This window comes from Rhinoraja longicauda, chromosome 8, assembly GCF_053455715.1.
Source record: "Rhinoraja longicauda isolate Sanriku21f chromosome 8, sRhiLon1.1, whole genome shotgun sequence".
Taxonomy (NCBI): domain Eukaryota; kingdom Metazoa; phylum Chordata; class Chondrichthyes; order Rajiformes; family Arhynchobatidae; genus Rhinoraja; species Rhinoraja longicauda.
Genome location: NC_135960.1, coordinates 47074542 through 47099515, shown reverse-complemented (window position 1 = coordinate 47099515; position 24974 = coordinate 47074542). Strand labels below are relative to the sequence as shown.

General features: G+C 44.7%; 1 protein-coding gene across 2 annotated transcripts in view; it reads left to right on the top strand.

The window, feature by feature from the left end:
* gpd2 (glycerol-3-phosphate dehydrogenase 2 (mitochondrial)) overlaps positions 1-24974 on the top strand; it is an 89722-nt gene that overhangs the window by 18597 nt on the left and 46151 nt on the right. For both annotated transcript variants that reach the window (XM_078403862.1, XM_078403863.1), the window contains exons 3-5: positions 6690-6799; positions 15968-16142; positions 24768-24892. In XM_078403862.1, coding sequence (XP_078259988.1) covers positions 6698-6799; positions 15968-16142; positions 24768-24892 — 402 coding nt within the window. In that variant the 5' untranslated portion in view covers positions 6690-6697. The remainder of the gene's footprint in view (positions 1-6689; positions 6800-15967; positions 16143-24767; positions 24893-24974) is intronic.

Genomic DNA, 24974 nt, shown 5'->3' with positions numbered 1-24974 from the left:
GAAGCAAAAGAAGATGACTACCTTAGATCTTAGAGCTGGTTGACTCGGGGGGAATATATCAATACATTTACTCTGTGTAAACAATGCACTGAGAGTTTGTGTCCATTTGCATGCATGCAAACAGCAATTGGTACTTTCCCTTCCATTGCAAAGCGAGTTTTGCTGCACTTGTTTCACTTAAAGTTAATTGAGACCTTTCCCTTGTGAGTTAAATGCACAAAACTTACCAATGATTATCGCATGACGTTTATTTGCGTGAAATTTTAGATTTAGTTCAATAAACAACCAATTATGCACACTGATTTCTTTAATTATGGAATTCCCAGATGATCTTAATCACCAGGCAAATTAAAATTCTTGCGTAATTTAAAACACGATTATCATTGATTCACTGTATTATTGTCTTTCTCAACACTTTTCCATAGTCCGACTGTTATAATTTAATTTATAATGATACCAATTCACCACTGAGGCTATCTTTTTAATCAGTGAAGAATGTAAGAAATCAGTAAAGTGTAGAATATTTATATCGTTGCACATAAAATTATGTACATAGAATGATGAGGAGGGAAATTTCTATTTAACTTAGTGTAGGTTATGTTTAAAGAGCTCATTCTTTTATGGTGCACCTAATATGTTCACTCATTTTTTTTACAAGCGGGATAATACAATATTAATCACTTCAAAGTATTCTAATTATATTTCATATAGATAGCAAAGTATCAGAGACCGTGTATGCCATAGTTTGAATTAAGCTGTTGTATAAGTGAAGTAAAGTTAGTTACTAGGTGGAAAGGGTCTTCAAAAGTCCATAAGTTCTCGGAGCAGAATTAGACCTTTCAGCCCATCAAGTCTACCCCGCCATTCAATCATGGCTGCTCTAACTTTCCCTCTCAACCCCATTCTCCTGCCTTCTCCCCATAACCACTGACACCCTTCCTAATCAAGTACCTGTCAAGTCTCTTAAAGCTTATCATAACAGCTGGTTAGGTTAAATACGTATTGAAATGAAAGTTATGTTTAACTGTTCCTACTGTTGTAGTGAAAGTTAGAAATATAGGTCTATAGACCAGCCATGCTTTTCACTCATAGGGTGGTGGGTAAATGGAACGGGCTGCCAGGGGATTTAGACACAAAATGCTGGAGTAACTCAGCAGGCACAATAACAGCAGTCAAAAGATATTTGGACAGGTACATGGACAGGCAAGGTTTAGAGGGATATGGGAAAACATGGGCAAATGGGACTAGCTTAGTTGGGGCATCTTGGATGAGTTGGGATGAAGAGCCTTTTTCCGTGCTGTATGATTCTTTAACTCTAATATATTGAATCTGTTGAAAGCAATGCCTTTGTTACTAAGATGATCACCAGCTACATTTATATCACAACTTTAATATAGGGACTACTGCGGCTGAGCTGCTGCCTCACAGGGCCAGAGACACAAATGTCCACACCGACCATCGATCACCTGTTCACACTAGTTCTATGTTATCTCAATTTCACATCCACTCCGTACACACTAGGGGTAATTTACAGAGGGCAATTAACCTTCAAACCCGCATGTCTTTTGGGATGTGGGAGGAAAGAGGTGTACCCGGAGGAAACCCACGTGGTTGCAGGGAGAACGTGCAAACTCTACACAGACAGCACCCGAGGTCAGGATCAAACCCTGGTCGCTGGCAATGTGAGGCAGCGGCTCTACCATTATGCCACTATGCCGCCCTTTTAGGGACAAGCTTGAGGAATTTAATTTCTAACGAATGGAGTAAAAACAGTTTGTTTTGTTTCTTGGAGATGAGGAATTTCTCTAGTCAGAGGGTGGTGAATCTGTGGAATTCATTGCCAAAGACGACTGTGGAGACCAAGTTAGTGAATATGTTTAAGGATGAGATTGATTAGTAAAAGTGTCAGGGGTTATGGGGAGAAGGCAGGAGAATGGGGTTGAGAGGGAAAGTAGGATCAGCCATGATTGAATGGTGGAGAGACTTGATGGGCCGAATGGCCTAATTCTCTTATAACTTATGAACTTGAGATTGCTGTATCGTTATTTTAGTCTTTTTATATTTTGCAGTCAGCTATATAAATTATGATGGATATGGCAATGAATTATATTTTAATTTTATTACACTTCAAGAATCTATGGTTAGTAAAGGTGTTTTAAGCATGATATAGAAGTGCATTAAACAGATACAGTTCCCTAGTCCTTAAAATGCAATTTTATAAATCTCACAAGTCAATGTAATTGTTTAGATATACTGTGCCCACCATAATGATTGGAACAAAGACCCGTCATTTATTTATTTGCCTCTGTACTCCACAATTTGAGATTTGTAATAGAAAAAAATCACATGTGGTTAAAGTGCACAATGTCAGGTTTTAATAAAGGCCATTTTTATACATTTTGGTTTCACCATGTAGAAATTACAGCAGTGTTTATACATAGTCCCCCCATTTCAGGGCACCATAATGTTTGGGACACAGTAATGTCATGTAAATGAAAGCAGTCACCTTTAGTATTTTGTTGCATATCCTTTGCATGCAATGACTGTCTGAAGTCTGCGATTCATGGACATCACCAGTTGCTGGGTGTCTTCTCTGGTGATGCTCTGCCAGGCCTGTATTGCAGCCATCTTTAGCTTATGCTTGTTTTGGGGGCTAGTTCCCTTCAGTTTTCTCTTCAACATATAAAAGCCATGCTCAATTGGGTTCAGATCGGGTGATTGACTTGGCACTCAAGAATTGACCATTTTTTAGCTTTGAAAAACTCCGTTGTTGCTTTAGCAGTATGTTTGGGATCAATGTCTTGCTGTATAATGAACTGCCGCCCAATGAGTTTTGAGGCATTTGTTTGAACTTGAGCAGATAGGATGTGTCTATACACTTCAGAATTCATTATGCTACTAACATCAGCAGTTGTATCATCAATGAAAATAAGTGAGCCAGTACCTTCAACAGTCATACATGCCCAGGCCATAACACCCCCACCACCGTGTTTCACAGATGAGGTGGTATGCTTTGGATCTTGGGCAGTTCCTTCTCTCCTCCATACTTTGCGCTTGCCATTACTCTGATATAAGTTAATCTTTGTCTCATCTGTCCACAAGACCTTTTTTTCCTCAACTGTGGTTGCTCTTTTAAATACTTCTTGGCAAACTGTAGCCTATTTTTGCGGCTAATCAGTGGTTTGCATCTTGCAGTGTAGCCTCTGTATTTCTGTTCTTGAAGTCTTCTGCGGACAGTTGTCATTGACAAATCCACACCTGAAGAGTGTTTCTGATCTGTCGGACAGGTGTTTGGGGATTTTTCTTTATTATAGAGAGAATTCTTCTGTCATCAGCTGTGGAGGTCTTCCTTGGCCTGCCAGTCCCTTTGCGATTAGTAAGCTCACCAGTGCTCTCTTTCTTCTTAATGATGTTCCAAACAGTTGATTTTGGTAAGCCTAAGGTTTGGTTGATGTCTCTAACAGTTTTACTCTTGTTTCTCAGTCTCATAATGGCTTCTTTGACTTTCATTGGCACAACTTTGGTCCTCATGTTGATAAACAGCAATAAAAGTTTCCAAAGGTGATGGAAAGACTGGAGGAAAGACTAGGTGCTGAGAGTTCTCTTTTACCTGCATTAAGGAGGCAATGAACACACCTGAGCAATTATGCCTGTGAAGCCATGTGTCCCAAACATTATGGAGCCCTGAAATGGGGGGACTATGTATAAACACAGCTGTAATTTCTGCATGGTGAAACCAAAATGTATAAAAATACCCTTTAATAAAATCTGACAATGTGCACTTTAACCTCGTGATTTTTTCTATTACAAATCTCAAATTGTAGAGTACAGAGACAAATAAATAAATGATGGGTCGTTCTCCCAAACATTATGGAGGGCACTGTACATTAATCTTTGTATGACTGACCTTTTGAAAACTTCATGTGGTATTACTGAACGTGTCAGTGGCCTTAAATGTCCTCCAGTGTGCAGGGTCTTGTTTGCATTTGTATTTATTTGAAAATAACTCGGCCTTTCGGTTGATTGCTTAGTAATTGAATTAGAGTTGGTTTCTATTTCAATTACAAGAGCAATATGGTAGAGCATGTAAATGTAATGCAGAATGCAAAAGCTAAAAAAAATCAGATTTTTTAATATTCTTTGGTCGGGGGAAAGCTATTTCCAATAATGCAAGACTTTGTCGACTAAAGTCTTGCTTATTTGTTTATGTGTGGATGAATATTCATGGATAATTATTCACATTTCCGTCATTTCATATGGATTAAAAGGTTGAGGGGGGACTTGATAGAGGTTTTTTAAATTATGAGAGGGACGGACAGAGTTGACGTGGGTAGGCTTTTCCCTTTGAGAGTGGGGAAGATTCCAACAAGGGGACATAGCTTCAGAATTGAGGGACAAAGGTTTAGGGGTAACATGAGGGGGAACTTCTTTACTCAGAGGGTTGTGGCTGTATGGAATGGGCTTCCGGTAGAAGTGGTGGAGGCTGGCTCGATTTTATTATTTAAGAGAAAATTGGATAGGTATATGGATAGGAGGGGATTGGAGGGTTATGGTCTGAGTGCAGGTAGATGAGACTAGGTCAGGGAGAATGGTCGGCGTGGACTGGTAGGGCCGGACAGGCCTGTTTCCATGCTGTAGTTGTTATATGTTATATGTTATATATATGAAAGGAACATAGAACTGTACAGCACAGGAATAGGCCTTTCGGCCCACAATGTCTGTGCTGAACATTATGCCAGGAGCAAGTCCTATCTGCTCGAACATAATCCATATTCCTCCATTCCCTGCATATTCCGTGCGCCTACCCAAAAGTCTCTAAAACGCTTCAATCGTACCACCACGTCCCCTGGTAGCGCATTCCAAGCCCCCACCACTCTCTGTGTAAGAAAACTTACCCAGTACATATCCTTTAAACCTTTCACCTTAAAGCTATGCCCTCGAGTATATGATATAGGTCCGGCACTGATTTTCCGGCAACTGGTGGTCTGGCACCTCTTTTAATTAGGACAAAATTAAGAGAATGCACTTGAAACCCTTCCCCCCCCGGATGTCCCCCCGAAAATGTGGTGCCTAGGTCGGGTGAGGTGGCCGATCCTGACCTCATTGGGTTTTTGCGGCCAATCGGCAGGTCGCTTTCCCCCCCTGTGACCGGGACTGTGGATCTCCGGCCCGACTTCCGTTGGACTCCTCTCGGAGGCCATGACCTTTATTGGTCCGGCAAAACGGATAATCCAGAAAGACTCTGGATCCAAGGGTGCTGGAAAATCGGTGGTACACCTGTATTTCCATCCTCAGAAAAAAATATTCTGACTGTCTACTCTATCTAGGCCTCTCATAACTTTATAGACTTCTCTCAGGTCTCCCATCAACCTCTGTCATCCCAGAGAAAACAATCAAGTCTGTCTAACCTCTCCTTTTAGCTAATACCCTCTAATCCAGACAGCATTCTGGTAAACCTCCTCTGCACCATTTCCCAAGCCTCCACATCCTTCCTATAATGGGGCAACCAGAACTCTATGTTGTAACAATTGTAAATAGAGACATATATTGTCTCTTCCAAATGTCTTTCCCTGAAGTAGAGTCATACAGCACGGACGCAGGCCCTTCGGCCCAACTTAACCATGCCAATCAAGATGTCCCCTCTCCACTAGTCCCACCTGCACGTGTTTGGCCCATATCCCTCTGAACCTTTCCTATCCATGTACCTGTTCAAATGCCTTTTAACGGTTTCCGTAGTACTTGCCTCAACTACCTCCTCTGGCATTCGTTCCATATACCCACCACGCTCTGTGTGGAAAAAGATGCCCCCCGACTTTCCATTAAATCTTTCTCTTTTCACCTTAAACCTATGTCCTCTGGTTCTTGATTCCCCAACTCTGGCTAAAAGACTGAGCATTTACCCTATCCCCTTCATGATTCTGTGCACCTCTATAACATCACCCTACATCCTCCTGCACGCCAAGGAATAAAGTCCTAGCCTGCTCACCCTCTCCCAATAGTTCAGGCCCTCGAGTCCTGGCAACATACTTGTAAATCTTCTCTGTACTTTGTAGAAATGTTTCTCATTCCATAGATGTTGCCCCAGAACCCCTGACACCCTTACTAATCAAGAATCTGTCAGCCTTAAATATATCCAATGACTTGGCTTCCACAGTGGCAATGAATTTCACAGATTCACCGCCCTCTGACTAAAGAAATTCCTCCTCATCTCTTTTCTAAAGGTGCGTCCTTTTATTCTGAGGCTATGGCCACTGGTACTAGATTCTCCCATTAGTGGAAACACCCTCACCAAATCCACTTTTATCCATTCAGGCTTTCACTGTTTGGTAAGTAATAATAAAGTCTCCCCTCATCCTTCTAAATTCCTGCGAGTATAGGCCCAGTGCCATCAAATGCTTATCATATCTTAACTCAATCATTTATGGGATTATTCTCGTAAACCTCCTCTGGACCCTCTCCAACTTCCTTCTTCAGAGTTGGGGCCCCAAACTGCTCACAATACTCCAAATGCCTTATAAAGCCTCCGTACTACCGATGCGACTTGCAAATTAACGTTCTGGGAATCTTGCACCAGCGCTCCAAAGTACCTTTGACTCCGCACTTTGCTACACTGTATTCATCTGCCACTTCTGTAACAAAAATATTGTCCGTAAAAGAGTTTGAGCGAAACTTGTAATTTTGTATTTCAGAAAACACGATGGCATTTCACAAGATTGTTGGAGGAGCATTTCTTCTCGGGGGTAGCACGCTGACAACGGTTTTTGGTTTTTCTCAGATAATAGACTACAGGGCAAAGAAGGTAAGCTATCTATCATACTTCAGAGAAAAAATAGAAGCATGTGAAAAACATGTATTCAGTTTTGTTCACCCTGCTATAGGAAGGATGCTGTTAAGCTGGAGATTTACGAGGATGTTGCCAGGGCTCAAGGGCGTGAGCTATCGGGAGAGGGTAGACACACAATGCTGGAGTAACTCAGCGGGACAGGTAGCATCTCTGGAGAGAAGGAATGGGTGACATTTCGGGTCGAGACCATCCTTTAGACTGGTTCGAGTACAGGGAGCTATAGGGAGAGGGTGAGCAGACTAGGACCTTATTCCCTGGAGCGCTGGAGGATATACAAAATCATGAGGGGAATACATAGGGTGAATGCAGGGTCTTTTACCCAGAGTAAGGGAATCAAGAACCAGAGGACATAGGTTGAAGGTGAGAGGGGTAGGATTTAATTGGAACCTGAGGGGCAACTTTTTTCACGCAGAGGGTGGTGGGTTTATGGAACGAGCTGCCAGATGGGGTAGCTGAGACTGGTACTACAACAGTATTTAAAAGACATTTGGACAGGTACATGGATAGGAAAGGTTTAGAGGAATGCTAGACGACCCATGGACCTGTTGGGTCCAAACCTCTCCTGCATTGCCCACTCCAAAAGCACACAGCAAGATCCCAGGGTATATCCGAGGCTGTGGCGGCCGGGGAGTCTCCCCTGGGGCCGGGGGCGGGTGAGGGGGAGAGGAAAGGGGAGAGTGGCCATCAAGATGAGATTTTAGTTGGGTCCCCATTGTGGGGCAGGGGGCAGGCAAAGGGGGGAGAGGAAAGTGGAGAGGGAGCCACTTACCCTGGCCTCGGGCAGACATCGCGGCGGCCAGCAGCAGGAGAGCGGCTGCCAGGCCCGGCAACCCTCCCCTAAATGTGCAGGCGTGGCTGCCAGGCCGTTGAAACTTCCCCAGGGCCGGGGGCGGGCGAGGGGGGAGTGGAAAGGGGAGAGGGAGCCATTCATCCTGGCCCCGAGCGGCCATCATGGCGGCCAGCAGCAGAAGAGCAGACGCAAGGCGCTGTTCCATGTTCGTCCTGCCGGTGGCCATCTTGTTTGAGCTTCTCTCTGCTGTCGCGCTACACCACGGGTGGAAGGTCAGGGGCGGAGCATGCCGGGATGGGCGCCGGTCCTGCCTGGCAACCACCCTCAACTGCGCACGCGCGGATCCAGTGCCCATCTTCTTTGACCTTCTCTCATTGTGACGTCGAACACGGAGGTATTACTGCGCAGGCGCGGCTTACGGGCACGGCAAGTGGGAACGATTTATTAAAGTTTAAAATGTCAATAACCTTTAAAATATAACAACAATATGAACGAAACTTGCTACTGCACACCGCAGGCTAATGGTGAGCAAGGTGGGCCTAAAATTGTTGCGCTATCGTGTACAATTTTGGCTGCATTTCGGGAACAAACATACATCCAAACAAGATGAGAGTTTTAGTAATATAGGGAGGAGGGGGGGATAAGGGGGGGTTGACCAAGTGGACCCGTTGGGCCTAAATCTCTACTGCATTGGTCCAGTACCCTCTTCTCCCCCCCCCCACTCACCCACTCCATCCCCCCTCAAGCCCCCTTATCCCCCCCTCCTCCCCTCCCCCCCACTCAACCACTCCATCCCCCTTCAAGTGGCCGGAAGCGAGCTGCAGCCCGCTAAGGGTCGCTGCCGTTTACATCATCGCATCACCCACTCGATCCCCCGTGAACTTCCCTTATCCCCCCCTCCTCCCCTCCCCCCACTCAACCACTCCATCCCCCCTCAAGTGGCCGGAAGTGAGCTGCAGCCCGCTAAGGGTCGCTGCCGTTTGCAACATCGCACTGTCAAAATATCGTAGGTCGCCCCAACTCCGCAAATTTAAAATGTGAATAACTTTTAAAATATAACACCAATTTCAATGAAACTTCTTCCATTAGCACCAAAGGGACGACGGTGAGTAAAGTGGGCCTAATATTGTTGCGCTATCTTGTACTGTTTTTGCTGTGGTTCAGGAACAAACAAACAAACAAACAAGAGTTTTAGTGTATAGATAGACGGGACAAACACGGGCAGGTGGGCCTCGCATAGATGGGGGCACTTTGGTCGGCATGGGCAAGTTGGGCTGAAAGGCCTGTTTCCACGCTGTGTTACTCGCTGAAAATTGATGAGGACAGCTTTTCCTGTGTCTGATTCTGTCACGTGCAGTGTGATGCCTGGTATGTTTTCACGTTGCTTCTTGTCCAAGTATGGTTACGCAGCTTGAGCAGCCTATTTATAATAGAGAGCCATTAAACCGACCCCTCCGGGACTGATGCAGGCAGTGCAAACTTGTTGTGAGTCAGGGCCAGTACCGACAGGATTGAGTTAAGATGTATGCATGGGATGTGTGTGAGGAAACATGAGTGGGCGTCACGGTGGCGCAGCGATAGTGTTACCGCCTTATAGCGCCAGAGACCTGATTGCGGGTGCTGCATGTATGGAGTTTGTACATTCTCTCTGTATCCACTTGGGCTTTCTCCGGATGCTCTGGTTTCCTCTCACACGCCAAAGACATACAGGTTTATCGGTTAATTGGCTTTGTTTAGAAGGATGAGGGGAGATCTCATTGAAACATAGTGAATAATGAAAGGCTAAGATAGAATGGATTTGTAGAGGATGTTTCCAGTAGTGGGAGAGACCAGGACTGGAGGGCACAGCCTCATAATGAAAGGACGCAGTTTTAGAAAGGAGATCAAAAGGAATTCCTTCAGGTAGAGTTTGGTGAATCTGTGGAATTCATTGCCACAGACAGCGGTGGAGGTAAGGCAATGGATATTTTTAAAACGGAGATCGATAGGTTCTTGATTAGTAAGGGTGTCAAAGGTTATGGGGTGAAGGCAGGGAAATGGGGTTGAGAAGGAAAGATAGGTCAGCCACGATTGAATGGCGGAGTAGTTGATGGGCCAAAAGGTCTAATTCTGCTCCTATGACTTATGACAAATGTGTTCACATCAAACCACTTATTATGATAACTGAATAGTTCAAGTCAAGAATCAAGAGTAGAAAAAAGAAACTGCAGAGACCATCTTACAAAAAAGGACACAAAATGCTGGCTTTGTCCCATCTCTACCTGTCTTTTCCAACTTTCTCCCTCACTTCTACAATCAGTCCCGATCTTAAACGTAGAAACAAAGACCAGCAGATGCTGGTTTACAATAAATAAAAGGACACAAAGTGCTGGCGTAACTCAGCGGGTCAGGCAGCATCTCTGGAGAACATGGATAGGTGATGTTTTGTTCAGATTCGAGAAAGGTCCCGGACCCGAAACGTCGCCTATCCATGTTCTCCAGAGATGCTGCCTGACCTGCTGAGTTACTCCAATACTTTGTGTCTAAGAGTCAAGAGAGTTTAATTGTCATGTGTACCGACAAACAGAACGGTGAAATTCTTCTTTGCAGCCGCATAAAGGGTCTGTAAACAAAATACACATAAATAACATATAATAAACAAAAATTCAATAAATTAATAACCCCTAAATACTAGTGCAAAAGATGCCCAAAATCCTCAGTGCAACTGAAGACAGTCTATAGAGTTCATGGCTGAGGTTAGTGTGTCGTGTTCAATAGCCTAATGGTTGTTGGGAAGAAGATATTCTTGAACCTGGAGGTCACGGTTTTCAGGCGCCTGTACCTTCTTACGCATGGTAGAAGTGAAATGAGAGCATGGACAGGGTGGTGTGGTTCCTTGATGATGCTGGCTGCCTTTTTCAGGCAATGCCTCGTGTACATCCCTCCGATGGTGGGGAGGTTAGTACCCATGATGGACCAGTGATGTTCACCACTCTCTGAAATCTCCTTTGTTTCCGGGATGCTTTGGTTTATAACAACTGGGATGATCAATAGCTGAGGCTTCAGAAGGTACTGGTCAGGCCACGTTTGGAAAATTGTGAGCAGTTTTGGCTGGCCCCCATATCTGAGGAAGGATGTGCGGTCCCAGGAGATTCCAGCGGAGGTTAACAAGAATGATCCAAGGGATGATTGGGTTAATGTATGATGAGCGTTTGACAGCACTGGTCCTGTACTCACTGGAGTTTAGAAGGATGAGGGGGGACCTCACAGAAACCTACTTAATAATGAAAGGCCAAAACGGAACGGATGTGGAGAGGATGTTTCCAGCAGTGGGAGAGTCTAGGACCAGAGGGCATAGCCTCAGAATAAAGGGACATGCCTTTAGAATAATAAGGGGAAATTTCATTAACCAGAAGGTGGTGAATCTATGGAATTCATTGCCACAGGCACTGGGGAGGCCAAGTCATTGGGTATTTTTACAGCGGAGATTGATAGGTTCTTGTTTATCATATCATATCATATCATATATATATAAGTAATAAGTATACTATATATATATATATAGTAAGGGCATCAAAAGTTATGGGGAGGAGGCAGGGGAATGGGGTTGAGACGGAAAATAGATCAGTCATGATTGAATGGTGGAGCAGATTTGATGGGCCGAATGGCCGAATTCTGCTCCTGTGTTGTTGAAAATTGGAAAAAGGCCAGAGAAGAACAGAATGGGATGAATTGCAAGTAGGTTAATATAAAGAAAAGGCCTGATATTAAGTGAGTATTTATCACTCATCAGCAGTTAATTAAAACTCAGATCACCATTCCCAGCTGTACCAACTAATCACAGCAAACAATAAATATTTGAACAGCTCCCCTCTCATTCTCCGACTCTTCTCATTCCCTTCTTTCACCCTCTCAGCAATTAATTTGAGCCTTTGTTGAAAATTATCCAAAATCAAATTTACCCATAACCATTAAAAAAAAAGAAAGAGATAGAGCACGAAGCAGACCCCCTCGGCCCACAGTCCACACTGATAATACTAATGTAGGGCGGTACAGCTGCACAGCAGCAGAGTTCGCCAGAGACCCGGGTTCATTGCTGACTAACGAGCTGTCTAAATGGAGTTTGTACGTTCTCCCTGTGGATTTTCCTTGAGTGCTCCGGTTTCCTCCCACACTCCAAAGGCGTACAGGTTTGTAGGCTGATAGTCTTCAGTAAAATGTTCCTTATGGGGAGGATAGTGTTAGTGTACAGGGTGATCGCTGGTCCGCACAGACTCAATGGGTCGAAGGGCCTGTTTCAGCGATGTATCACCGAAGTTTAAAGACCTTCGACCACACTAGTTCAATGTTATTCCACTTTCTTAGCCACTCCCTACTCACAAGGGACAATTTACAGAGGCTAATTGATCTACAAACCTGCACGTCTTTGGGACGTGGGCAGAGACCGGAGCACCCGGAGAAAACCCACGTGGTCACAGGGAGAACGGGAAGGGGGAGAAGTTTTACTATTTTATTTTAAAGCAGGCGCATCAGACAGTGCAGAAATCTCATTGATGCACGTCTTAACTCGTATTTCGTCCTCATATTTCACTTGGGCGGCTTACAACCCAGAGATTTGAATGTTGATTTCCCTAACTTCAAGTAATTCCACTCTCTCCACTCCCCCACCCTAGGTGTCCTACCTGTTCCACTGTTCGCATCCTTGTACACCTTCCCCAGTCAACAATGGGCCATTATGGGCTCCACCCTTCCTGAGGTCATCTGTTGCCGGCCCTAATTTGTTCTGACCTTTTCCTACCTCCCAGTATATACTTCCCCCCACCCTCCCCACCACTTCTAGACCTCTACTTTCAGTCTGAAGAAGGGTTCCGACCTGAACCATCACCTATTCCTTTTCCCCAGCGATGCTGCCAGACCCTCTGAGTTACTCCACCATTTTGTGTCCATCTTTCCATATAAACCAGCATCTTCAGTTCCTTCTGACACAATTTTTCCAGAATGGAACTTGACACCTTGTCAGAACCTGTGGGCGTTGCATAGAGTTGCTGCCTTACAGCGCCGGAGACCCGGGTTCGATCCTGATTACGGGCTCTGTTTGTACAGTGTTTGTACGTTCTCCCTGTGACCGGGTGGGTTTTCTATGGGTGCTCTGGTTTCCTCCCACATTCCAAAGACGTGCAAGTTTGTAGGTTAATTGGATTCAGTAAATTGTAAATTGTTCCTCGTAGGATGGTGCTAGTGTACAGGAGAATCACAGAGGGGGAGGGCAGGAGAAATCACGGAGGGGGTGAGGCTGTACAGGGCTGATCGCTGGTCGGTGTGGACTTGGTGTGCTGAAGGACCTGTATCCATGCTGTACCTCTAAAGACTAAATTATTTCTTAATCTTCTGATTATAGGCCCAGTATCTGGGCCCCAGCTTTCACTTATTGTCTTCATGAGACCCGAGTGAATGAAGTGGGAACAGTGCCAAAAACAACAGGTTAAATATAGAGCAAAGCTCCCTCTCCTCTGTTCCATTACATACTCCCAGGGCAGAGACGCAGGCAGAAGAGTTGCTTGATCAGGGTACACCTGAGCTCAAACAGAGCGCAAAGTTGCTGCAGAGAAGCAGAAGCAATCCTCAAGGATTCAGGATATTAACGTGCAGTGGAAATAATTTACAATGATTGATGTGCGTGCAAAAGATCACAGGCGGCCAACAATGGGCCAATATGGACTCCACCCCTTCCTGAGGTCATCGGTTGCTGGCCTTGAATTGTTCTGGCCTTTTCTTGACTCCTGTTTATTCCCCCCCCCCCCCCCCTTGTTTTCCTCGCGTTAGCACATCTTCCCCAGCCAACAATGGGCCATTATTTACTTCACCCTTCACGAGGTCACCTGCTGCCGGCGCTGTTTTATTCTGGCCTTTTCTCATCCACCTCTATCTTTCAGTCTGAAGAAGGGTTGTGACCCAAAACGTCACCTATTTCTTTTCTCCAGAGATGCTGCCTGACCCGCTGAGTTACTCCAGCATTTTGGGTCTGTCTTCAGTATGAACCAGCATCTGCAGTGCCTCCAAGCACACAAGATTAGTGTCTTGGCTAAAGTTCTGAAATGCAGACAAGCATGTTCTGTACAGCTCTTGATCATCCTTTTCAAAGTTGATAGTTTCAAATTAGCACTTGAACTGACTTTAGAGATACAGTGTGGAAACAAGTCCTTCAGCCCTGCCACGCTGACCAGCGATCATTCCATGGACTAGCACTGTCCTGCACACTAGGGACAATTTACAGTTTTACCAAAGCCAATTAACTTACAAACATGCACGTCTATGGAGTGTGGGAGGATCCGGAGCACCCGGAGAAAACCCATGGAATGTACAAACTCTGTACAGACCAAAGATACTAGAGGAACAAGATAGACCACTCAACCTTAAAAACTGTAGGATGTCATGAAGCCATTTTAGTAGGCAGAAACTTGCAGAAACATTTAAAAAGAAAAATAACAAAAATCTGTGAATTGATAGATAAGATATATTCTGCATTTTAATGGTTTCATCACACATACTGTTCCCCCAAAACACTGATTACACTGCAAGAGGCATAGCGACCGGCGGGTTTTGCTTACTAAAATGGCTCCTTTGCGTACTACACTTCAGTAAAGGCGATTTCAATGGAGAAGTCCATTTTGTTCCTCTAGTATCTTTGGTACAGACAGCACCCATAGTCAAAATTGAGCCCGTGTCTCTGGCACTGCGAGGCAGCAACTCTACCGCTGCGCCACTGTGCCGCCTTTATTGTTTCATTGAGCTTCCACTGTCAGTAATTATACACGAAAGCCAACCCCTTATTTTGTCAATTCATACTTTGAAAGCTTGTACACAACTGTATGATTATTATCAAATCATCTGAGGATCATGTGCTGAAGTGCACTTTGTATTCAGGTCATTGCATTTTTTGAAGTATTGAAGGTTTTAATAAATGAATATGATCTGAAAATAACTCCAGTGAGAAAATGAATGAAATCGCCGTCTCTAAGTAATTTGCATAAAGTCCAGCATGAGACTAAAACTGATTATAGTAGAACTTGGACCTTAATTGTCTAGTCGTGCAATATGCACTTTTTTTTTGTAGTAGATGATAATTAATGGGTCGCGTTTGCTGTTAAGCTCCAAATTGCAAATGTCTTGATACTGTATGTTCAAGAATTTGCAAGTCTAATCATGTTCCTGTAGGGGTAAAATTGATATAATCATTCCGTATGAGTTTGTATATAGATTTGAATAAAACATTTAGTCTTCATTAAACTTCTCTACCTCCCCTTGGAGTGAGAAATTGTGTTAGAAATTAACCAAAGTGAACCCATCATTAATATTTCTTTTCAACTCTTTTATTTTCAACAATTTGTAAAAATAATTATGTGAAAAAAATTCACAAGCCTCCTGTAGGAAACACAAATGATTCTGGAATTTTCATTTCACCTACGTTTAAATTTTTTTTTTCAAAGCAAAAAATTGTGGCAGTTTTCTGTAAAGTAATGGAACTTATTGTAATGTAAGGCATCTTGGTCGGCGTGGGTCTGTTGGGGTGAAGGACATGCTAGATGACTATTATTGTCGAAAGGAAAGACCTGTCCAAGTGTCTTTTGAATGTTGTTATACTACCTGCTACAACTACCTCCTGGCAGCTCATTCCATCTACCCACCCAACCTCTCAGTGAAGTATCAAGGGTGCTTGTTACAATGATAGTTTTATGAACGCTACTAAATACAACAATAATGAATGTATGTATAGCTGCTGAGACTGTCGGAAGAGTTTTACCACAGTTTTTGTTTTGTATATATTTTTTTATTCTGAATAAAATCCATTTTTGGGGAAAAAAACCATTCTCTGAGTGAAAGGCCGACTGGGGCTTGTGCTGTAACTGTCTGTAGATTAGGCTCACGGTAATTATTTCTGAAATCTGCCTTGATTGCAGTAAATTAAACAACATTTCAGAAATAAGGTCAAACGCACCAAAAGGCATGCACATTTACCAGAGGTGACTGAGGAAAAATTCCTAGCCCAAAGAGTTTTCAGATATTACTGAATATTGAACTTAAGACTGTATTTTTGTTAATGAAGTCTGAAGAAGGGTCTTGACCCGAAATGTCACCCATTCCTTCTATCCAGAGATGCTGCCTGTCCCGCTGTGTTACTCCAGCATTTTATGTCTAACTTTTAGTTAATGAATTTGTTTCGAAACTGGTGGGAAAATATTGTCATAAAATGTCAGGCACTTTTGTCGTGTGGTCTCGGTATTGTTAATTGGACACAAGTGGAAAACTGTGTGTTTGAAGTCATGTTTCATTGTCCTGCCATTTTAATTGCCCAGGTCCGCCTTTCCGAAGTAGAAGCATCGGAACAGTTGAAGAGCGAATATCCGGACAATGAGCTCCCGCCCAGGGAAACTCAGCTGTACACCCTGCAGACCACAAAGGAATTTGATGTCCTTATTATTGGGGGAGGGGCAACAGGATGTGGCTGCGCTCTCGATGCTGTTACTAGGGGTAAGTAGCGGCTAATTTTCAAAAGCATTCAAGACATGCGTTTCAGTATCGCTCTTTTGTAAACACAAGAAACTGCAGATGTTGGAATCATGATAGGCGGCACGGTGGCAGAGCGGTGGAGTTGCTGCCTTACAGCGCCAGAGACCCAGGTTCAATCCTGACCACGGGTGCTGTCTGTACGGAGTTTGTACGTTCTCCTTGTGACCGTGTGGGTTTTCTCCTGGTGCTCTATTTTACTCCCACACACCAAAGATGGGCAGGTTTGTAGGTTAATTGGCTTCAGTAAAGATTGTAAATTGACCCCAGTGTGTAGGATAGTGCTAGTGAACAGGGATCGCTGGTCGGCGTGGACTTGCTGGGCCAAAGGGCCTGTTTCCGCACTGTATCTCGAAACTAAACTAAAACAAAATGAAAGAAACTGCAGATGTTGGAATCTTGACGCAAGAAACTGCAGATGTTGGAATTGTAATACTGGAAACTGTTTCTGGTCACCCAGCTACAGAAAGGATGTCATTATGTTGGAAAGGGTGCAGAAGAGATTCATTAGGATGTCACTTGGGCTTGTAGGCTTGAGCTACAGGGAGACGTTGGATAGGCTGGGACTTACTTCTTTGGAGTGTAGAAGACTGAGGGGGTGACTTTATTGAGGTACACGGGGGCCATGGATAAAGTGAACGCTCACAGTCTTTTTCCCAGAGTAGAAGCTTCTAAAGCTGGAGGGCGAAGGCTTAAGATGAGAGTGGAGAGTTTCAGGAGGGACCCTAATGACCCTAATGTTGCCTGAGTGGCAACATTTTCAGAGTGTAACCGGAATCCAGAATGAGCTGCCAGAGGAAGCCACAGAAGCAGTATCAAAAGACATTTGGGCAGATATATAAACAGAGGCACAAAGTGCTGGAGTAACTTCATGGCTCAGGCATAAAAAAGCTTTGCATTGTACCTCAGTACACGCGACAATAAACTAGACTAAACTAACCGTCCCTGGAGGACATGGATAGGTGATGTTTTGGGTCGTGACCCTTCTTCAGACTGGATCGATATTTATAAGGATAGGAAGGGTTTAGAGGGACATGTGCCACATGCAAGCAAATGGGACCAGCCCAATATGCCAAGTTGGCATAGGCAAGGTGGACCGAAGGGCCTACGTCCATGCTGTGCAGCTCCAGGACTCTTATTTGCAGAATAGTGGAGAGCCATTTCATCACCTCAGTGGCTCCTCTGGGTTGTCAAACCCCACATGGACAGGACCAGCAGTACACAATGGCGTCTGTTCAAAGCTATTGAAGTTTCCTAGTTATCTGCCGCTCGGTGCTACCAGTAGCAGCAAAAATGATATTTCACAAGAATGCACCTTGGTGATTCTTTAGTCAAGCCTATTGCACGTGCAGTCTATTGCACGTTGTCATACAGTCATACTGCATGGAAACAGGCCCATGGCCCAACTTGCCCTTTGAACTAAATGTGGTTTTAATTGAAGCCATTTAATTTTAAACCATTCTGAACCGACATCGGATTTTCAGCATGTGTGTAATCCATACTCGGGATTGGTCATTGAAATGTTTGAAATGTTTGACGGCACTGGGCCTGTACTCGCTGGAGTTTAGAAAGATGAAGGGGGACCCATTGAAACTTATCAAATAGTGAAAGGCCTGAATAGAGTGGATGTGGAGAGGATGTTTCCACTTGCGGGTGAGTCTAGGACCAGAGGGCACAGCCTCAGAATAAAAGGACGCACCTTTAGAAAGATGAGGAGGGATTTCTTTAGTCAGAGGGTGGCGATTCTGTGGAATCCGTTGCCGCAGACGTCATTAGGTATTTTAAAGGCTGAGATTGACAGATTCTTGATTTGTGAGGGTGTCAGGGGTTATGGGGAGAAGACAGGAGAGTGGGGTTGAGAGGGAAAGATAGATCAGCCATGATACAATAGCGGAGTAGAATTGATGGGCTGAATTGCCTAATTCTGCTCCGATGCCGTATGAACATGTAGAGACATTAAATTCTCCAGTGTAAGGTAACTAACCAACTACATACTTCTCCCCTTAAATCTCCCCCTCTCTCTTCCCTGTGCTCCACCCGGATGTGCACCCATTTCTCCCACTCTCCCCTTTCCCCTTCCTCCGTCTCCTTCCACCTACATCTCTTCCTCTGGCTTCACATTTTACACCTCCTTATAACAATCCCATCTCCTGCCTTTATCCCACCATCTACCAATGAACACCCCCCCCCCTCTCACCTGTATCCACCTATCACTTGCCAGTCTTTGTCCCGTCCCCACCTCTCTTCTAGCTTTCTGGCTGGATGCATGTGTGTGTAAGAATCTATCTGGAACGTATGACAATAAAACACTCTTGACTCTTGAACTGTGTAATCTATGCCACTTTAAAAAAAAGCTTAACTTAAATTGCTTGCAAATCTTAGGATTTTTGGCACAGTAGGTACCCACACTCTGTCACAAAATGCTGTATCCACCTATCACTTGCCAGGCTTTGCCCCCACCCAGCTTTCTGTCCCCTCCTCCTATGATCAGTCTGAAGAAGGGCCCCGACCCGAAACATCACCTATCCATGATCTCCACAGATGCCGCCTGGCCGCCTGTGTTACTCCAGCACTGTGTTTTTTTCGATCAGGCACCACTCATAATACTTAGAGCTTGGACTGGACTTTGAAAATGGTGCCAAAACATGGGTCCTCTTGCATGGGGGATCAGTGGACTGTTTCTGTACAATTTGCAAATTGGGGATTGTGCTTAGATATGGCAATACTTTACTACACCGTATCTGAGGAAAGAATTCATTGTGCGTTTGCACATGTGACAATAAAAGCACCATTGATTATATAAAACGATAATTTTTTGTTCTGCGTCTTTATGAAAACTTCCAGCCTACTGAAAGATATTCGAAAGATGGACCTTCACACAGTTGCTCTCCCAACCCCCATCTCTCCACCTTCCGCACTTTAACACCACCAATTTGCCGAGGTGCCGCGCGGCTGAGGACATCCCGAGATGCCGTGGCCGCGGTGCCCGCCCGCAGGCCCCGGAGGCTCGGTGGATCACAGTACCATGAGGGAGACGTCAGACGAGAGGAGCAAGGGCCGGTAGGAAGGTGACCTCCAGCGCCTTCAAGATTGACTGCAGGAGGCGCCCCGGGACATGGAGATGGCCGGGTGAGGAGAGGGACGTTGGTTCGTGGGCTGATCCGGTCGAAGGCCCTGCAGGTGCCTGGTGCTTTCCTGGATCGGGAACTGCTCCAGTAGACCGAGCGCGTGGACAGACCGGACTTCAGATTTAAAAAAATAGAAACATAGAAAAATAGGTGCAGGAGTAGGCCATTCGTCCCTTTGAGCCAGCACCGCCATTCAATATGATTGTGGCTGATCATCTAAAACCAGTACCCCGTTCCTGCTTTCTCCCCATTTCCCTTGATTCCTTTATCCCAAAGAGCTAAATCTAACTCTCTCTTGAAAACTTCCAGTGAATTGGTCTCCACTGCCTTCTGTGACAGAGAATTCCACAGATTCACAACTCTCTGGGTGAAGAAGTTTTTCTTCATCCCAGTCCTAAATGGCCTACCCCTTATTCTTAAACTGTGACCCCTGGTTCTGGATTCCCCCAATATCGAGAATTTTTTTCCTGCTTCTAGCCTGTCAAATCCTTTATGAATTTTATATGTTTCTATAAGATTACCTCTCATCCTAAATTCCAGTGAATACAAGCCCAGTCGACCCATTCTTTCATCATACGTCAATCCTGCCATCCCAGGAATTAACCTGGTGAACCTACGCTGTACTCTGTCAATAGCAATAATGTCCTTCTTCAAATTAGGAGAAAACAATTGCACACAATACTCCAGGTGTGGTCTCACTAGGGCCCTGTACAACTGCAGTAGGACCTCCTTGCTCCTAAACTCAAATCCTTTTGCAACGACGGCCAACACGCCATTAGCTTTCTTCACTGCCTGCTGTACCTGCGTGCTTACTTTCAGTGACTGATGTACAAGCACACCCAAGTCTCGTTGCACCTCCCCTTTTCTTAATCTGACACCATTCAGATAATAATCTTTCTTCCTGTTCTTGCCACCAAAGTGGATAACCTCACATATCCACATTATACTGCATCTGCCATGCATCTGCCCACTTACCCAATCTATCCAAGTCACCCTGCAGCCTCATAGCATCGTCATCGCAGCTCGCACTGCCACCCAGCTTTGTGTCATCCGCAAACTTGGAGATGTCACATTTAATCCCCTTATCTGCATGCAGGTACAGCAGGTAGTGAAGAAAGCTAATAGCATGTTGGCCTTCATAACAAGAGGAGTTGAATATAGGAACAAAGAGGTCTTTCTGCAGTTGTACACGGTCTTGGTGAGACCACATCTGGGCTATTGTGTGCAGTTTTGGTCTCCAAATTTGAGGAAGGACATTCTTGCTATTGAGGGAGTGCAGCGTAGGTTCACGAGGTTAATTCCCGGGATGGCGGTACTGTCATGTATTGAAAGAATGAAGTGACTGGGTTTGTACACACTGGAATTTAGAAGGATGAGAGGGGATCTTATTGAAACATATAAGATTATTAAGCGATTGAACACGCTAGAGGCAGAAAACATGTTCCCGATGTTGGGGGAGACCGGAACCAGGGGCCACAGTTTAAGAATCAGGGGTAGGCCATTTAGAACCGAGATGAGGAAAAACGTTTTCACCCAGGGAGTTGTGAATCTGTGGAATTCTCTGCCTCAGAAGAGTCAAGAGATATGGGGAGAAGGCAGGAACCGGGTACTGATTGTGGATGATCAGCCATGATCACAGTGAATGGTGGTGCTGGCTCGAAGGGCCGAATGGCCTACTCCTACACCTATTGTCTATTGTCTAAGTCGTTAATATATATTGTAAATAACTGGGGTCCCAGCACCGAACCTTGCGGCACCCCACTAGTCACTGTCTGCCCTTCTGAAAAGGGCCCGTTAATTCCTACTCTTTGCTTCCTGTCTGCCAACCAGTTCTTTATCCATGTCAATACCCTACCCCCAAGACCATGTGCTCTAATTTTGTACACTAATCTCTTGTGTGGGACCTTGTCAAAGGCTTTTTGAAAGTCCAGATACACCACATCCACTGGCTCTCCCTTATCCATTCTACTTGTTATATCCTCAAAAAATTCCAGAAGATTAGTCAAGCATTATTTCCCCTTCATAAATCCATGCTGACTTTGACCGATCCGGTCACTGCTTTCCAAATGCACTGCCACAACATCTTTAACAATCGACTCAAGCATCTTCCCCACTACCGATGTAAGGCTAACTGGTCTATAATTCCCCGTTTTCTCTCTCCCTCCTTTTTTTTAAAGTGGGGTTACATTGGCTACCCTCCAGTCCACAGGAACCAATCCAGAGTCGAGAGAACATTGGAAAATGATCACCAATGCATCCACGATTTCTAGGGCCACCTCCTTGAGTACTCTGAGATGCAGACCATCAGACCATCAGTGCCAACAGTTTACCTAACACCATTTCCTGACTAATGTGGATTCCCTTCAGTTCCTCCCACTAGATCCTCAGTCCCCAAGTATTTCTGGGAGATTGTTTGTGTCCTCCTTAGTGAAGACAGAACCAAAGTACTCATTTAACTGTTCTGCCATTTCTTTGTTTCCATTATAAATTCACTTGTCTCTGATTCTAAGGGACCTACATTTGTCTTCACTAATCTTTTCCATTTAAATATTTATAGAAGCTTTTTGAGTCAGTTTTTATATTCCGCGCAAGCTTTCATGCTCCCCCCCCCCCTCTTAATTAACCTCTTTGTCCTATATGCCTTTTCCTTGGATTTAACACTATCCTTGATTTCCCTCGTTAGCCACGGTTGAGTCTCCTTCCCCGTTTTAATTTTTTGCCGGACAATAGGTGGAGTAGGCCATTCGGCCCTTCGAGCCAGGGATGAAGAATTTTTGGAGTTCATCGATGCGGTCTTTAAATCTTTGCCATTGCATTTCCACTGTCAACCCTTTAAGTATAATTTGCCAGTCTAGCCGAGCCATTTCCCGTCTCATACTTTCAAAGTCTCCTTTCTTTAGGACCATAGTCTCTGAATTAACGTGTCACTTTCCATCCTAATGCAGAATTCCACCATATTATGGTCACTGTTGTCCAAGGGGCTCTGCACAACAAGATCGCTAACTAATCCTTCCTCGTTACACAATACCCAGTCTAGGATGACTTGTCCTCTAGTCTGTTCTTCTACATATTGGTTTGAAAAACCATCCATATACCATCTAGGAAATCATCCTCCTCAGCGCTGCTACCAATTTCGTCGGCCTAATCTATATGTAAATTAAAGTCACCCATGATAACTGGCATCAAAATGTGGTGGCGCCCACATGTGTAAATGTGCAGTTGCACATGTGACCGATAAAGGACCATTGAACCATTGAAATTGATCATTGAGCTAATTTTAGTTCATATTCATTACAGACCCGTTGGGTAATGCCTTATCGGCTATTAGTGAACAGTATCATAACTTTTGCAAATTAATGCCTTTTCCTTTCACTACTCTTTGAACTGGAAAGCTTCCGAACTGGAAAAATTTGCCACTTGCTGTGTGCTAATGAGCACCCAAACGCCCTAAATTTACTTAGTATTCAAAAGTACTGCTTTAGTTCACGTTGAAATCGATTAAACCCAAACCACCAGAAAAAAAATCCTTGTGAGTTTTATATTTATTTAAGGTTGCAATGAGAGGATTTCTCTTTGGAAGAAGGGGTTTTGAGCAGTCAGAAACACATGCACAAAATTAAATTTGTTGCTGTTTGCCCCCTAGTAGTTCTGCAATGTATTGTCCATGTTGTATTCACTGTTTTCAAGCCAATAACACGTGCTAATCATAGAGTCATGGAACCAGACCTTTCGGCCCATCTCATCCAAGAATCTAGGCTACATAGTGTGGAAACAGGCCCTTCGGCCCAACTTGGCCACTCCGACCAACATGCCCCATCTAAACTAGTCCCACTTTCCCTGCTTTTGGCCCATAACCCTCTAAGTCTATCCTCTCCATGTACCTGTCCAAACATCTCTTAAATGTTGTGATAGTACCTGCCTCTATTACCTCCTCCAACAATTCTTTCCACATACACATCACACTTTGTGTAAAAAGAGGTACCCCACAATTAAGAATTGTTTCCCATCAACTGCAAGGGATCAGGTCGGTGTCGGGATGTGTGGTGTCAGAGAAAGCATGGAGTTCTAAACAAATAAGTAATAAGTGCTGGAGTAACTCAGCAGGTCAGGCAGCATCTCTGGAGAACATGGATGGGTGACGTTTCGGGTCGGGACCCTTCTTTAAGTTAAACAATTAAAGTATCTTGTATCCACCTATCACTTGCCAGGCTTTAATCCGCCTCCACATCTCTTCCAGCTTTCTCCCCACACCCACCACAATCAATCTGAAGAAGGGTCCCGACCCGAAACATCGTCTGTCCATCTCCCTCCACAGATTCTGCCTGACCCGCTGAGTTCCTCCAGCACTTTGTGCTTTGCTCAAGGTTCCAGCATCTGCAGTTCCTTGTGTTTCAGACAGGGTAAGAGTCTCTGGTTGGTGAACAGTGCAGTGTACTGCCATGGCGTGGGAGAAAGAACGGAGCACGTTTTGAGGTTTTCACCAAATTCCTTGCGTTGGCGGCTGGAAGGAAGGACCGGCAGTCCGCGGCCTGTAGAGGGAGCCGCCGGGCCCGGCCCCTGCTCGTCCCCCGAGGACCAAAGAGGAGGATGGAGGGAGCTGACGATGGCAGACACGAGAGCAAGGGCCGGTAGGAGAGTGAACCGGGGTCTTACCTTCCGGAAGACACCCTAAAGGTCGGCTGTGGGAGGCGCCCCCAGGTCACATAGGCTGAAGGTGGTCAGCGAGGAGAGGAGATGGTTCGCTGGACGATTCGGATGGAGGGGACTTCTGGAGACCCAGCAGCAGCCTGGGGCTCGCCTGGATCGGGCACCGACCGACACAGGAGGCCGAGCACACAGACCAGACTGGACTTTGGAAACAGCGCCAAAACCTGGCAACGCTTGCATGCGGTCTCAGTGGACTATCTCTATGCATTTTGTACTAATCATGCATTATGCTTGGGTATGGCAATACTTTACTGAACTGTATGCAAAAAGAATTCACTGTACATCTGCACATGTGATAAAGAACCATAGAACCTTTCGTCTGGCTCAATGTACTCACTGCATTAAATATCTCCCTCATCGGAGACCCTTGGACTATCTTTAATTGTACTTTACTGGACATTATCTTGCACTAAAGGTTATTCCCTTTGTCAAGTATCTGCACACGGGCTGGGTTGTAATCATGTATCGTCGCTCCGCTGACTGGTTAGCGTGCAACAAAAGCTTTTCACTCTACCTCGGTACACGTGACAATAAACGAAATTAAACTGAACTAAACATCTTGATTTCTGAACTTATGGTGCCAGTAAAGATTGATTATTTTGTGAGTGAACAGTGACTATTTTCATGTGTTGGAAAATCCAATGAATCCTGAGTATGGGAGAATATACGTCATTATTTTAAATGATTCTGCTGAGTATTGTACATGTAGGAAAATTGAGAACAAGTTACAGAGGATTATTCTTCATCTGTCTAGGTCTCAAAACTGCACTGATTGAGAGAGAAGACTTCTCTTCTGGAACCAGCAGCAAAAGCACAAAACTTATCCATGGAGGAGTGCGATACCTACAGAAAGCATTCATGAATTTAGATTATGAACAGGTATTTAATAACGACAAATTAAGCGTGTTTTATGTACTCCGGTAATTTGTGGACATTGGACAATGGAACTGATGCACTACAA